Below are 16,781 nucleotides of genomic sequence, written 5' to 3'. Positions count from 1 at the left end.
TTAAATTAGATTTTCTATACCCTTTATATTGGTGCAATTTTAGTAGTCTTTTAAGCTGATGAATATATAATGAAGGTCTGAAAAATGTAAGAAATTTAGTATAAAAAGGAATGGTTTTTGATTAATACCCTTTGCATTGCAAGAGTTTGATAGTGTTTCATCAACTCTAATAATTTTGCAAGTTGAATGTTTTTATAACTGATGCTCTCTAACAACATACTGTTGTCAGGTAAAAGTAAAAATGGCATTATAACTCACTTCCATAGCTGAATTTACATCATGAAGTTCCTGGGCTGTGAAATGTATACTCTTACAACTTTAAGTAGTTTGGAATTGTAACTAAAATAACAACTGAACAGAGCTATATTCCTTTTGTATTTCTTAAGATTTAGTCGAAAAACAGGAAAAGTGGAGAACAAAAGATAAAGAAACAGACTTGCACTTAATGGTTTAACTATTGAATTCTTTTCACAAGTTATTATAACTCTATGCCAGAACATCTTAGAACCTTGGAACTTATTGTATGTTTTCCATGATAACATTTATTCGTTTTTAAATGCTGTGTATACATATAGTTTTATATACAAAGGTACATTTACTGCAAATGAAGCACCACGCAGAGGGATAACTCTTTAAAAAATATTTTCCACTCAATACAGGGAGTCTCGTTAAAATCTCTCTTGGCGATGCTGTGTGTTCACAAGCAGAGCCTCAAGCAACCAACTTTGCAACAAAGCGCCTTCTAAACAAGAATGCAAGATAACAGACAACACGGACTGGAGAGCATCGTTGCTAATCGAATGGGTCGGCACAATTTTTACTTTGAACCGGAATCAAATATTACATCAAACAGAGTGCATTATTTTTTTTTTTGCCAAACTTTATTTTAAGGACTTTATATATCTTTTGGCAGTTAATCACCCACGGAATATTGTCAGATTCCTGGCGTGTATCACAGAAAATAATTTAACTTTTTGTTATTATTATTTATTATTATTATTATTATATACCTCTATACATAGTATTTTACATATCATCCGACGGTGGATTACAAAGAGTACAGTTCTTTTATGACACCCAGGAAGATCATTGTTTTTTTTCTGGATTATTTAAAATACTTATCTGAAAGTTTATTTTTTTTTAAGTTAACGAGACAATAGCATAGAAGTCGATGAAGGAGTTGGCGGCTGTCACAGCCGTACAGTCGTCCACTGTCGAGTGTCGTTGCAGAAGAGACGCCACTGCTTAGGTGCAGACTGAGCGTTGGTCCCGTACTCGGCCACGAGTGTGAGCGCCGTCGCCACTGCTCCTCAGCGGGCGCCGCAGCTGCGGCGGCGGCAGCGGCAGGGCGGCGGTCTGCGGGCGCTGGTGACGGCGCCGGCGGGTCCGGGCGGCGGCTGGCGAACGCTGCCGCCCGGCCGGCGCTCCTGTTAAATGATGGACTCGCGGTTGCGCTCGTTGTCCTCGGTGCTGGAGCCGCCGCTGGACGCGCCGCAGATCTGCATCTCGATCTCGGCGAGGCGGTGCTCCACCTCCCACTGCTGCTGGCTCAGCTTGATGCTCATCGACGCGTTCTCCGTCTCGAGCACCATGAGCCGCTCGCGCAGACGCTTGATCTCCGCGATTAAGGCCTCGTGTGACATCATGCCGCCGTCGTCCGCGCCGGCGGCGGGCGCCGCGTGCGCGGGCGCCGCCCCCGCCGCACCGCCTGCCGCTGCCGCCCCCGCCGCCCCCGCAGTGCCGCCTCCGCCGGGATCGGGGCCGGCGCTGCTGGACGCCGCCGCCGCCGTCGCGCAGGCCACGGCGTATGCTGCGCACACACAGAATGCGTCACTGGTAAGGAAAAAGATTCGCTCTCCACTGGTGTTATCTGCCGTTTGGTGCGGAGGGCAGGATGATCGGATCCTGGCAGGAAACTGCTGAGGTTCTCCTCCGGTCCCTGCAACCTGATGATAGCGAGGAAGGGACACAGAGGCTCAGCACCGAGCAAGGGAAGAAGACAGTGCAGCTTACGTGAATGAAAGGGCGGTATACCCCTTTTCAGAGGAAGAGCTGGCTGCTCAGATCAAATCATTAAAGAAGCGGGAAGCTCTCAGGCCAGATGACATTATTGCAGAGGTGGTGCAATTCCTCGCCCCCCAGTTAGTGACACCATTGACAAAGTTGGACAATGAGTGCCTTAGGCTTTATAAATTCCCAAAAATTTTGAAAAAGGCATGTGTGGTCATCATTAGGAAGGTACCAGACAGACGCCCAACAGAAACAAAATCGTATAGGTCTGTATGCCTATTGGATCTTCTGGGGAAACTCAGTGAAAAATCACTGGCTGATAGATTCTCAGCACGCTGAGTGCTGTGTGGGATGAGTGACAGGCAGTTCCTGTTTAGAACTGGGGGGCCAGCATGTGACGCAATCGCCCTGTCGGTCCAGATCTGTGGCTCAGCCCAATGCATTTACATCGTTGGCATCATGTTGGACATCAGTGGTGCCTTTGACCACAAGTGGTGGTCTTCCCTCTTCTCCTACCTGCTGGAGAAGGAGCGTCAAGGGTCCCTTACAGTTATCCGAGGAACTATTGTGAGGATCGGGAGGTCTGTCTGTCGCCCCCTAGCAGGAGAGCCCCAGGGCTCTGTATTGGGGCCATTTTTCTGGGACGCCCATATGGAGGCATTACCAGATAGTATGCAGCAGAGCGAGGGTGTGCTAGAGGGAGGTGACAGCCTACGCAGACGACCTCCTCCTGATGGTTGCGCGACAGTAGCCGCAACGATTTAGAGCCCTTGTTTTAACGCCTCTGGGATGGAGGTCAGGACAGCGACACTCAGTGTTTGAATTACGCGGTTGTCTTGCGGCTGACCAAGGTAAACATTTCAGTCACACCACCGCCCAGCATGGACACGACAAGGCATAAGGAGGCGGCATAAAGGACGTCACTGGAATCACCCCTTCCTTTGGAGCGTGCACTCGCACACATTTCGCGGTCGAAAATGACAGTTCGAAGTTCGATGAGCAACAAAACGACATTCTTGACAACCTTAGACACTGCTGACACTCTCAAGACCATTAAACCCTTTCCTAAGGACATCGTGGGCCAGCAACCCCACTGAACGTGATCAGAGATCTAGGGAGTGAAACGTGGGCGTTGTTTTTGTCTTGATGTACAGGGTGGAATCACCAGGGACCGATAAAAACCATTCGACGAAATTTGAACGTGATCCAAAGCAGCAAAGGTTTTTTTTAATACTTTTTCAGCCCTACTGTTTTGCTCCCTCCTGTGGTATGATCAAAAGAGGAGGGGGGTGAGGTGGGGGTGTTCAAGTTTGACACCTGCATGAATAGAATGTCAAACGGGCCTCTATGACCTTCCAGTTCGGCAACACCCTCAGTGCCGCCCAAACACCGTTGTTGTGCATCTTAAATATACAGCTGTAGGGATTTCGACACCCATTCAGCTATGCTCTCCGCTGCTACTCCAGCGCCTGCTTTTTAGGCATACTGAATATAAGGCATACTGAACATAAGGGGTACTAAAGGGATTGCCTGCACTCAGGCGCTAGAGCTGCAGCGGAGCGCCACTTAGCTGAAAGAGTGTAGAAGTCTGCGTACAGATGAATTTTTAATACAGTCAACAAAGGCGCACAGGTTTAAATGAGGATGTTGCCGAACTGGAGGATCTTGGAGAGACCATTTATCATTTTATTCACGCACTTGTCAACAATGCAACCATTCGTGATTACTTCACTAAGTCACTGAAGGGCATGAAACAGGAGGGCTGAAAAAGCATAAATACTGAGCTGTGCCGGCGTTGCTGCCGTCGCCTTTCGAATTCCTGGCGCCACTAGGTCGATCTGTTGTGATGTTCCTTTGGTTTGAGGCCATTAAGATCTTTGCTCTAGGTTGTTGACGGTGACGGGGAGTGTTGTTGCGTGGCGAGTTGGGGAGTGCTAACGGAGTGAGGAGAACGTTTGTGAGATCTCCGCTTGCAAAGGTGGGCACTTGCGCAGCCGCCTTGAGCACGGAGTCCGGCGAGTTGTTGCTGAGCCCATTTGTAGATCGATCTGAATCCGCGGCTGGGTTTGAGTGCCGTCTTCGTGCGTAGCCTGGCCAGCCAGCTCTGGGACATGATGAGAGATCTGAAGCCAGTCTGCTGTGCTGAATTCTGGGCCCCCTTCGGAATCGGCGAGGATCAGCTTCGATCCGTGAACTTCAGTTAACTTTCGGATTCTGAGGTCTTAACTGTTAATTTTTTTTATTAATACCTATAGGTCTGTTGTGATCATTGAGATTTCTGTCCGCCCCTGGTAGCTGAGTAGTCAGCGCGACGGAATGTGATACCTAACGGCCCGTATTCGATTCTCGGCTGGGTCGGAGATTTTCTCCACTCAGGGGCTGGGTGTTGTGTTGTCCTTATCATAATCATTTCATCCCCATCGAGACGCAAGTCGCCGAAGTGGCGTCAACTCGAAAGACTTGCACCAGGCTCTAGCCACACGTCATTTCCATTTCAATTGCGATTTCTTACCCGATCTATTCCACTATCAGTTGGTTCCATGAATTGTGGATGTTCTATGCTTTTCCTGAGACGATACGGGCCTTGGATGTGTTAACAGGATATCTTAAACTGTGTGAGCCGATAGTGTTTCCTGAGCCGGAGCGATAACATGTTTCTTCTATGCTGTGGATGACTTACTCCCCCGCCTCCCCTCCTCCCCCTCACTTCCCCCCCCCCCCCCCCCACATACACACTGTCGTCCGCAATACCGAAATTTTTGGGTCCTAGCCGACTTTCCTGCCAAACGTCTTCGAACACCAGGTAAGTACCTTTCTCTTGTAATACGGCCGGGTGCTGGTTTCGAGATACCTTCGGGCATTGCTAGCGTTATTGCTGTGTTAATTATATTAGCTTAGGAGGTGCCTGAATCTCAAAATTTGCAGTTGCTGAGGCTATGTAATTTGGTTTGGCAGCTTAGTTTTCTCTCTGTCGTTTTGCCGTCGTTGTAGAGGCGGTACCTTGCAGTGACGCAGATATACCGTTTGGTTCGTTATTATTGCTTGCAAGTAATTAAACATGCTATGCTAATATTGCCTTTGCCGGTCTGTACCCAACGAAAACGGCCTTGGAAGGACGGTCTTCTCGTTGTAGCCTTTCTTGGTCTTCCTTTTTGGTGTAGGCTTGTGCTCCTTGCGTATAAGCCTCCTGGTGCACCCCTTTGAGGCCTTTGAGGAGGCAATTCAAACTCTTGTTTACTTAACTGCAACACTTCCTCATGAAGGACTACCTGTTTCCTATTTGGTAGTCTCACTTAACTGAAGCTGTTATCATTGTAACAGGATTCCAGTCACCAAGTTTACATTTTAAAGATAAAAACGAATAAATGATTTTAAGCAATAAAGAGAAATGGCAGTTTTAGCTGAATACTTTGAAAATCTATTAAATTGTGAAGAGCCTAATGACAGATTACAATTTCAAAAAGCCCAACATGATAATCTTCTATCGGAACCACCTACAGTAAAAGAAATAGAAGAGATTATCAAAGCATTGAAGAATAACAAAGCACCAGGAGAGGATGGGATGGTAACAGAAATGTGGAAACTAGGGGGCTTATCCGCATGGCAGAAAATTAACAAAGTAATTAAAGACATTTGGAGAAAAGGAATCATACCCAGTGACTGGAAACAAGCATTGATCAATCCTCTCCACAGAAAAGGAGATGAAACAGACTCCAACAACTACAGGGGGATATCCTTCTTACCGGTAACATACAACATACTGTCTAAAGCACTTTTAAATAGAGTAGAGGAACAAGCAGGACCTAATATAGGAGATTATCAAACATGATTTAGAAACGGTAGATCATGTGCAGAGCAGATGCTTAATTTAAAAACAATTTTGAGAGTGAAGAGTATACAAAATAAGAATACAGTAGTTACTTTCGAAGACTTCAAGAAGGCCTACAACTCAGTTGACAGGCAAACACTTTTCCAGATACTTAACGGATCAGGGATAGACGAAAACACCAGAAGACTTGTTGAACAAACGCCCGCAGATACAACATCAAGGATTAAGTTTAAAGGCGAAATTTATGAAGCTTTCAAACTCAAAACAGGAGTTCGACAAGGAGGTGGACTGTCTCCAATTCTCTTTAACTTGGTTTTAGATAAAGTAGTAAAAACATGGGAAAGCACATTATAAAACAGAGGCATAAGAGGTATAATCATGGGCCAAGGAAAGAACAAATTTGAAGTGAAATGTTTAGCCTTGGCAGATGATGTGGTATTGATAACTGAAAACCGAACAGACGCAATAGTTACGCTTGATCTATTATACGATATTGCTGAAAAGACAGGGCTAAAAATATCCTATCAAAAAACCGACTGTATAGAACACAAACATAATACAAAAAAGTTTATGAAAACAATGTATGGAGTTGATAAATTCAAATACCTAGGGAAGTGGACTCAAGCCAATGCACTGGATACCGCAACAAATAAAGAAAGAATAAAAAAGTTAGAATTTGCATATAAATTAACACACAACTACTACAACAAGAAACCAGTAACCATACTAGGGAAGATTAGACATTATAATTCAGTTATTAGGACACAAGCAACATATGGCTCAGAATGCCTAACATTGAATAAGAAAGACGAATTAAGAGCACTAAAAAAAAGAGAGAGAAAAATATTAAGAAAAATTCTAGGTGCTGAGAAAAACAATGAAAATGGGTGGATTAAAAGGAGAAATGAAGAATTATACAAAAATACAGAAAAGATCACAGATACAATGAGGAAGAGACGCCTAAAATTTTATGGACATTTAAAAAGAATGGAAGAAACATGGATTACAAAGAAATTTTTTATTACATTAGTAAGCTGAAAAAAACTGGAGAATGGGTAGAATCAGTAAAGAAAGATACCAACAAAATAGGTGTTACAGAAGAAATAATACGTGACAGGAATCGCTCCAGGCTACTGATAAAAACGCAAACTATGAAGAAGATGAGCCAAAACCTCGACCCAAGAGAGTGTGGACAGATGAGCAGAGACGAAGTACTGGGAAGAAAGGAAGAAAAAGAAACACCATAAGTCTTAAGTTGTATGCAGTCCATAGCTGGCCAAATTCATAAATAAAAAAAATTAAAGGCCTGTCTGCTTTCTATTTGGTAACTGTACTTAATTGAAGCTGTTATTAAAGAAGGACTGGCTGTTCTCTATTTGGTAATTTTACTTAACTGAAGCTGTTATTATTGAAGGCTTTCCTGTTTTGCGTTTGGTGATTTTGCTAAACAGAAGCCGTTATCATTGAAGGTGTACCTGGTTTCTATTTGATAATTCCACTTAACGGAAGCTGTTATCATTGGAGGCCTACCTGTTTTGTATTTGGTAATTCTATTTAACTGAAGCTGTTGTTATTGAAGGCCTGTCTGTGCCCTTTTAATTAAATTGAGAGCTATTTCACAATATGCTTTGCCAAAACTCTTATTAATCAAGGACTGCCTTTTTTTATTGGACTATTATTGAATCTAATATCTTACTCAATCTGTATTGTAATTAACTGAAATTATGACTGTCTACCTGTTTCAGAGATATTTATGTCAATAAGGTAGTAACAGGAAATGACACATGATGGTACATGGGCCGTAACCTTTTTGCCTTTACCCACAATTGTAGGTTTCAAATACACATTCCTGTTTCGGATTACGTTCGGATCTCGTCGAATGACTTTTAAACCGTCTCTAGTGTGTCCATCCCAAACATCAGATGAAACATTGTGAAAGTGTTGCACTTCATAGGGGTGGGGTTTCAGACCCATAGTGTCCTTAGAGAAAGGTTCAATCATGCGAGTCGTGTCAACTGTGTCTGTTATCAAGAACGTCGTCCTGTTGCAAATCGCACTGCGAACTCATATTTTCGGGAGCGAAGTGTGTGGGAATCAACGTCCCAAGTGAAGGAATGCTTTCATTCAAGCTCTTTATTTCAAATCCTGAGGCTTTTTCGTCTCGAATCTAAGCGGCAGTATGTTTGAAATGATTCCCTCGGCCAACCATAAGAAAAGGACGCGATTTAAACGCTAAGCGTCTCGGTTCTGATTTCCATTGCAGAGGCGTAGAAAGATGGGGTGAAACTGGATATTGGGGGGGGGGGGGGGAGGGTGTTTCACGACATTTCTCTGGTGTCAGTCGTCGTTAAATAGCGTTAGGCAGTATTGTAGTGAAATAAGGTGCCAATATGATGGTGTTCACCTACATTACACGTCACATTTACTTCTGAACTCTGGCATTTTTTTCGTATGTATCGACACCTCCCTGTTTGAAGCGTCGCCCAGCCCTAGGGTGATGTCGCAGGGCGCACTGCTTTTGCACGGTTAGAGAGGTAGGTCGTGGGCACCTTCGAGCCAAATATGAAGCTTATACGTCGCAGGGGGGAGAACGATAGAGTTTCGAAATAGTGATCCTTTAATTGGGCTGCGTATCGATCGGAGGAGGGGACTTTAAGGTGCTTAAGGAGATACAGAAAATCACAGTCCCTTGTTGGATAACGAACGGAATGAATGGATGAATGGTCAATAATGTTACGAAATACGCTGTAAATCTACATACATACTCCGCAAGCAAATGTATAGTGCATGATGGAGTGTAATTACACAGATATTATTAATTATTTGTAGTATTCAGTTCGTGTATTAAGAAAGGGAAGTATGTCTGCAGGCCTCTGCACACACACTTATCTCTGAAATCTTAGTATGAGGCTGATTACGTGAGACATACGATTATGGCACCACAATGGTTGTACATTCTTCGAATAATAGTTCCCTAAATTCAACCTACAATGTTTCAGGAGAGCTGTGGTGTCTTCGTTCCAAGGACTGCTATTTAAGATGCCCGCGTCTCGTGGTCGTGCGGTAGTGTTCTCGCTTCCCGCGCCCGGGTTCCCGGGTTCGATTCCCGGCGGGGTCAGGGATTTCCTCTGCCTCGTGATGGCTGGGTGTTGTGTGTTGTCTTTAGGTTAGTTAGGTTTAAGTAGTTCTAAGTTCTAGGGGACTGATGACCACAGATGCTAAGTCCCATAGTGCTCAGAGCAATTTGAACCATTTTTTGCTATTTCAGATTCCTTGGCATTTCTGCTGCAGTTTTATAGTGACTATAACGTACTGCCACGGTCCTAACAATCCATCCGTCTCTGAATTGCTCAATATGTACTGTCTCGCCTATTTGACAATTACTCCAAATTCCCAGCAACAGAATTCCTCTCATTAGCCGGTTGTTTGCAATATCCATTATAGATGCACTGGACTTCCCCAGAACTCTACCAACGAATTTAAATTCTTTTGATACTGATTTTAAGCGATCGTATCATTTCACGTTGCTTTCTATGTTCCTTATTTGTGTCATGCTGAAGATATTCACTACTAATCTTGCCATCGGCTACAGTCGGGTGCTTTCTCTTCGTTGCAGGCACTATCTTAGATTTGTCCACATTTCTAGAGGGCTGCCAAATACTACAGCGAGTGTAAATTTTAGTAAGTGTCTCTGCAGTTCCACACAACAGCATCATCAGCGAACATCCATTCACTGCCCTCTGTTTAGTGGCTTCTGGAGTATAAATATACACTACTGGCCATTAAAATTGCTACACCAAGAAGAAATGCAGATTATAAACGAGTATTCATTGGACAAATATATTATACTGGAACTGACATGTGATTACATTTTCACGCAATTTGGGTGCATAGATCCTGAGAAATCATTACCCAGAACAACCACCTCTGGCCGTAACAACGGCCTTGATACGCCTGGGTATTGAGTCAAACAGAGCTTGGTTTGTGTGTACAGGTACAGCTGCCCATGCAGCTTCAACACGATACCACAGTTAATCAAGAGTAGTGACTGGCGTATTGTGACGAGCCAGTTGCTCGGCCACCATTGACCAGACGTTTTCAATTGGTGAGAGATCTGGACAATGTGCTGGCCAGGGTAGGAGTCGAACATTTTCTGTATCCAGAAAGGCCCTTACAGGACCTGAAACATGCGGTCGTGCATTATCCTGCTGAAATGCAGGATTTCGCAGGGATCGAATGAAGGGTAGAGCCACGGGTCGTAACAGATCTGATATGTAAGGTCCATTGTTCAAAGTGCCGTCAATGCGCACAAGGGTTGACCGAGACGTGTAACCAATGACACCCCATACCATCACGCCTGGTGATACGCCAATATGGCTATGAGGAATACACGCTTCCAACGTGCGTTCACCGCGTTGTCGCCAAACACGGATGCGATCATCATGATGCTGTAACCAGAACCAGGATTCATCCGAAAAAATGACGTTTTGCCATTCGTGCACCCAGGTTCGTCGTTGATTACAGCATCGCAAGCGCTCCTGTCTGTGATGCAGCGTCAAGTGTAACTGCAGCCACGGTCTCCGAGCTGATAGTCCATGCTGCTGCAAACGTCGGCGAAATGTTCGTGCACATGGGTGTAGTCTTGCAAATGTCCCCATCTGTTAACTCAGGGATCGAGACGTGGCCGCACGATCCGTTACAGCTATGCGGATAAGATGCATGTTATCTCGACTGCTAGTGATACGAGACCGTTGGGATCCAGCACGGCGTTCCGTATTACCCTCCTGAACCCATATTATGCTAAAAGTCATTGGACCTGGACCAACGTGAGCAGCAATGTCTCGATACGATAAACCGCAATCGCGAAAGGCTACATTCCGACCTTTATCAAAGTCGGAAACGTGATGGTACGCATTTCTCCTCCTTACACGAGGTATCACAACAACATTTCACCAGGCAACGGCAGTCAACTGCCGTTTGTGTATGAGAAATCGGTTGGATACTTTCCTCATGTCAGCAAGTTGTAGGTGTCGCCACCGGCGGCAACCTTGTGTGAATGCTCTGAAAAGCATCTTCTTCCTGTCGGTTAAATTTCGCGTCTGTAGCACGTCATCTTGGTGGTGTAGCAATTTCAACGGCCAGTAGTGTATAAGCGTAAATAACTCGAGCCTAAAAGCCTCTGCTTGTTACCGTAGCGGCCATCAGCGCCCACGACAGCCGCCTCCCGCTCGTCGCTGGCCCCCCGGCCTCTGGCGTCCTCGCCCGCTAGGCGGCGCTTACCGGCGGCTCTGGCGGCGGGCAGGTCCGCGCTGATGGGCGACGCCGAGGAGTGCTCGCTGGCGCACGACGCCACCAGCGGCGTCGTCTCCAGCAGCGGCGTCGGCGTCGTCGAGGCGCCGTAGTGCACGCCCGCGGCCGCCGGCGGCGCCAGCGTCGGCTCGCACGAGCCGTAGCCTCGCGTGCTGCGGCCTGCAATAGTCGTTCGTCAACTGTCTAATTCCTGCCGCTCACACACGATGCCACGCAGTTCCACCAACCCTTTGCGTTACCGCCCGCTGCGAGGTACAGTGACAGTTGTATTACTACTGCTGCTATTTTAAAACAAAGCACTGAAATCGTACGTACAGAATACACGGCACATAAAGGTGGCTACAATACACCGCTATCTCGAGGAAACAATATCGATGCTGTGTTGCCGATATAACGATATATTTTATGCGTCTTCCATGCTCACAGTTACATTTAATTACCTTATATGTGGTTTCTGTTCTTTCAGACATATCCGAATTAACAGATACAACTTACATAACGAAGACTAGGCTGAGCAATGGTCCTTTCACTGCAGATGCATACCACGCTCGCACGCTTACGGGAACCGGCGAAACGCCACGAGTAATGAGGATAATGGGCGAGGGCACTTCATCAGTAGTATGTGGATAAGACCAGATTCGGCGACTGACGGGAGGCGTCCTGCGCGAGTCCGTGCAATTGCGATGAATACTGTGTCCGAATGGCTTAACCTTCCCCCGCGGTAGCTCAGCGTGTTCGGTCAGAGGTGTGGTATATAAACTGTATGAAGTATGCAACGTTGAACTTAAAGGAGCGTCGTTTAACGTCAGCCCAGACCAAATGATTTGAACGTCCATCAAAATGAATGGGAGAAAAAAGTTGTCGAATCCCGTTTAGGCACAAATTTTTAGTATTCCCTGTTGATGTAAATTAATGCTACTAATAGCTACTGTCATTAATTGCTTTGTATTACGATTCATTTACTTCATTATGTGAATGAATGAAAACTTCCTCAGGGCTAATCTAAGTTCGATGGTCTGAAGGCAACTGACGGCTCTCAATTTTTCAGGTGTAGAAATGATAATAGCGACAGAAGCTACGTCAACGTTGAGTACAACATAATAGACCAAGTGTAGGAATTGGTTTTCTGGAAACAAAAATAGTGCACAACGGACTAACGTAGTATGGCACAAAAAGATAGCATTCCTCACTAAAAGAAGTGCTAATTTGAGAAAGAAATTTCTGACAATGTACGTGTGGCGCACAGTATGCTACAGAAGTGAGACATCGACTGGGGGAAACACGAAAACAAAAAAAAAAAAATACTGGAAGCGAATCGTTACTGTTGTGTTACTGAATGAACCTGTTAAATAGTTCGCCTGGTAAGAAACAAAGATATTTTCTGCAGAGTCCCACAGGAAACAAATACTATAGGTATGAAACAGTGACTAGAAGAAGGAACTGTATGACAGGGCATGTGCTAAGACATCAGAAAATAACTTTCACGGTCCTAGAGGGAAGAATAAATGACAATCTCTAGGGGAGACAGAGATTGGAATACATCCAACAAATAACACTGGACTTTGGATGACATGAAGATGTTGGCACACGAGTGGTAGTCGTGGAGGGAAACATCAAACAAATCAGAAGATTGACTTTACGAGAGCCATTCCCCACCAACGTACTAATATTTTGTCTCCAATAAGCATCCTGTTGGCTAGTGGCATCGTTATTATTCAAAAGAATAAAGATGACCTCCAAAGGTGAGTATACCAGCTGTACGAAATTCGCAAGAATTATAACTTTGACATTTCCAGTAATAAAACGAAAATAAGACATTCCGAGAAAAATATACATCAGATCAAAAACTGTTTTAGGTAATTCAGTTTTAGGACAAGTGTCTCAAATCTTTTATTGAGGCTGTGCTATAAGTTTAGATTTTGATGTTGAAAATGAAATACACAAATTCCAAGCTGTCTGCAGTGTCATTAGCAGAACATGTCATAAATTACGAAAAGAGACCACCATGAAACTCTATAAAGTTATGGCGGTGCCTGTGTTATCTTACGGAAGCGAAAAGGACTGCTACAATAAATAAATAGATAAAATGCAAACAGCAGAGACGAGGTTCGAGGCTCCCAAACCGTTCGAAGGGCTGCACAAGAAGAGACATGATTAACAATGAAGATATTAGAAGAGAATTAAATATTTACAACATGAATGAAAAAATTCAAAAATATCCTTTAACTGGTGACAACACCTCATGAGGATGCCAGGTCACAGAATTCCCCAGAGAATCCTGAACTACAAGCCGAATGGGAAACGAGGTATTGGACGACCTCGAAAAAGATGGGAATGATTTTGTTTGTGAGTTCGGAAGTTTTGTTTGTTAGTTCGGAAGAGGCAACAGTCTAATCCTTGCAAGGGAGATGATGATGATAAGCATATCAAGCTTTTCATTACAAGTCCCCTTCCAAGAGATATAGGCTGTACCTTAGTTAATGCTATAATATACAAGGTGCTTCAAAGTGTTCGCGTCAGATGTCTACAGGTGGTAGTCCAAGCCACGGAGAACATCTTTTGTTTGAGGCGAGATATTCGCTGACGCAGGTGACACTAGGCCTCTTTTATGATTGGCTATGCCCCTAAGAGATGGCAGGGCGCAGACACACTGCAATGTGCATACGCAAGTTGTGCTGCTTATAATCTAATGATCTGCTCTGCGTCAAAGGGGTTAAACTGAGTTTCTGAAGCGTTTCTAAAATACACGGTGAATCAAAGATTGGGAAATGTTGGAACGTGTTGTGGCAACACTGCGCGGCAAGTGGCGCGCTGAATGAAACATAAAATACTGCTCGCACTGCCTTCCCATTTAGTAAACAGTAGACATGCTTGCAATGTAACGGTGTGCTGTGTGCTTTTGCGGTAAAAGCCTATTACAAGAGTGGGTGTGTGAAGACCGCACGTCGAGAATTTCGGCATCGTTGCAACATCTAACGCCATGGACATGTTCCCTCAGTGCATGTAATCAACACATGCGTCCGAAGTTGTCAAGAAAAGGGTCCTGCGTTGAAGAAATCTGTAGGAAGACCCAAAACCGTTCGTAAGGGAGCCAATATCGGTGCTGTGCGCAATGGTTTCGTAAGCAGCCCACAGTGCTCTGTTGGACGTCTCGCAAAGTCTCTATAGTTGCATCGTTCGAGTATGTAACGAATACTGAAAGTGGATTTAAAGTCTCATTCGTTCAAGCCGCAAATCGTTCAGAAACTTCAACCTAATGATCTGCTAATGCTGAACGCAGCAAACGTGAACGATGACGGCAGTTGCATTAGCAACCTGTGGATGCCGGACGACACTCACTTCCACAATGGCTTTGTCAATAGACAGAATTTTCGCTATTGGTATCAGCAAAATCTACGTCTTCTACACGAGCGTCCATTGCACAGCAGCAAGATTACTGTATGGTGCGCCACTATTGAGTGGCATTACACGACTGTTTTTTTTTTTTTTTTTTTTTTTTTTTTTTTTTTTTTTTTTTTTTTGCAGATGATGATGAGTGCACACTCACTGTAATGTCTGTTCAGTATGTTGCCACGATGGAAAATTCTGTTGCTCATGAACTGCCTGATTTTTCTGCCAACAGTTTGTTTTAACATGACGGAGCAACGGCACATACGGTACTCCAGACATATGCCCTTCCATTTAACTATGTCCACCTTATTGCATCCTCCTATCTAGTAGCCCATCCTTTGTCCTTATTAACAGTACCAATTCCTGTATCTTACACCCCACTGCAGGAGTGCCCCAAGGCTCTGTCTCTCTCTTTTCCTTTATCTCGCCTACACAGCTGATATGAACAAACTACCCCCACCAGTCCACCCCCTTCAGTATGTTGACGACACCTCTTTCCTCGCCCTATATCCTACAATCCAGAAATCCCAATGATACATCCAAATCCACCTGAATAAGTTTGCCTCCTGTTTTAACCAATGGCTCCTCAAGACCAACCCCTCCAAAACCGAGGCTCTAATTTTAGAATGAACCATACACAACTTCCGCCTCTATGACTTCTACCTTAACATTTACAACTGTCCTATCTAGCTAACTAACACACTAAAATATCTTGGACTAACCCTCGACCAACAACTAACATGGAAACCTCACCTATTATCCATGCAACGGAAAGCACACACTAGACTAAAGCTACTAACAGGTCAAAGTTGGGGATTACACCTTTCTACTATTCTCCACACCTACAACCCTGATCCAACCCATCCTCTGTTGTGCTAATGCTGCATGGATCTTCACCCCACCAAAGTTCAATAAGTCCCTCCAAATCCTCGAATGCCGTGAATTCTGTTTTGCTTTCTGTATCCTTTTACCTTCCCCCACCTGGATCCTCTACCATCTGATCAGATTCACACCCCTCTTCACCACACCTTTGAATCTCCTGTACTATATGTAAACTAGATTCCAATAACCCCATTGTCTCTCATCTGGTGAACGACCATGATATGTTGCGGCACCGTCACAAACACATCTCTCTGTGCCTACATTTACACACTCTCCATATCCTATGCTAATGCTATTTCAACTAATTCCCTCGCCCATACAATGAGATCTGTTCTAATATTTATTCCTCATACCCACTTTGACTCTTCCCCACATATCCCACTGCACACCAGGGCTCCTCTCTCCCTTCCCCTCTATCCATCCCCATTCCTTTCCTCTTGCAGGCAACCAATGCCCTACCCACACAATAGGCTACTATTCACTCTGCGTCTTTCCCACTGACTGTATTTCCCGCTGTCCACCTCATCTCCTACCTGTCTTCTCCATAGTTTTCCTATCAAACATATTCCTATCTTTATACCCATACCCCTCAACCCTATGAAATATACTCTCTAACCTGGCAATGCCTGTCACGCTAATGCTCGTACTTCAGATTTTAAGTGATAGTGTAATGCTTAAGTTTTTTATCAGAAGAATTTCACCTTCCTGTGATGTGTTTTTAAAATGTATGTGTTCCCAGTTTTTCTAACTGTCCGTCTATCATTTATAATTTAAAATAGAAAATACCCCAAAATTTGTTACATATTTCTCGTGGCCAAAGTTTCTGTCCCCTCGCCTCTCCTGTTGTCGTTTACACTGCCGAAATGCCAAACATCTCACCTCCACTTCATATCCTCCAATATGCCAACGACACCTCGCCTTCTACGCCACCATCCGGATATCCGAACGATCCCTCATTTCTTCTCCTGGTGTAACCAGTGGTTCCTCAGAATCAAACCAACCAAAACGCAGGTGGCTATCATAGGCCAAAGCTCCTGCAGCTTCCACCCACCACTTTTTCCCTTAAAATTTACGTCAACCCCATTCAGTTTCCTAACACACCAAAATACCTCAGACTAACACTTGATTGCTGACAAACATGGAAGCCCCATCTATTAACCGTTCAACAGCAAGTCCACAGTAAACCGAAATTACGAAAACTACTAACTGGCCGAATATGGGGATTGGCATCCTTTCACAGTCCTCCACACCTACAAACCTCTGATTTGACCCATCCTCTATTACGCAAATGTGGCATGGACTTCTTCTCCACCCTCCTTTTATTGTGCCCTACAGATCCTCGAATGCCATGCACTCCATC

General features: G+C 44.5%; 1 protein-coding gene across 1 annotated transcript in view; it reads right to left on the bottom strand.

Moving 5' to 3' along the window:
• Nucleotides 1-475: 475 nt before the first annotated feature.
• Nucleotides 476-16,781, bottom strand: part of LOC126336082 (potassium/sodium hyperpolarization-activated cyclic nucleotide-gated channel 1) — a 1,174,950-nt gene continuing 1,158,644 nt past the window's right edge. The window contains exons 14-16 of the mRNA XM_049999562.1: nt 11,120-11,308; nt 1,728-1,810; nt 476-1,670 (exon numbers count right to left, since the gene is read on the bottom strand). Coding sequence (XP_049855519.1) covers nt 1,431-1,670; nt 1,728-1,810; nt 11,120-11,308 — 512 coding nt within the window. The 3' untranslated portion in view covers nt 476-1,430. The remainder of the gene's footprint in view (nt 1,671-1,727; nt 1,811-11,119; nt 11,309-16,781) is intronic.

This window comes from Schistocerca gregaria, chromosome 2, assembly GCF_023897955.1.
Source record: "Schistocerca gregaria isolate iqSchGreg1 chromosome 2, iqSchGreg1.2, whole genome shotgun sequence".
NCBI classification, from domain to species: domain Eukaryota; kingdom Metazoa; phylum Arthropoda; class Insecta; order Orthoptera; family Acrididae; genus Schistocerca; species Schistocerca gregaria.
The sequence above is the reverse complement of the archived record's forward strand: the minus strand, read 5'-3'. Positions and strand labels throughout refer to the sequence as shown.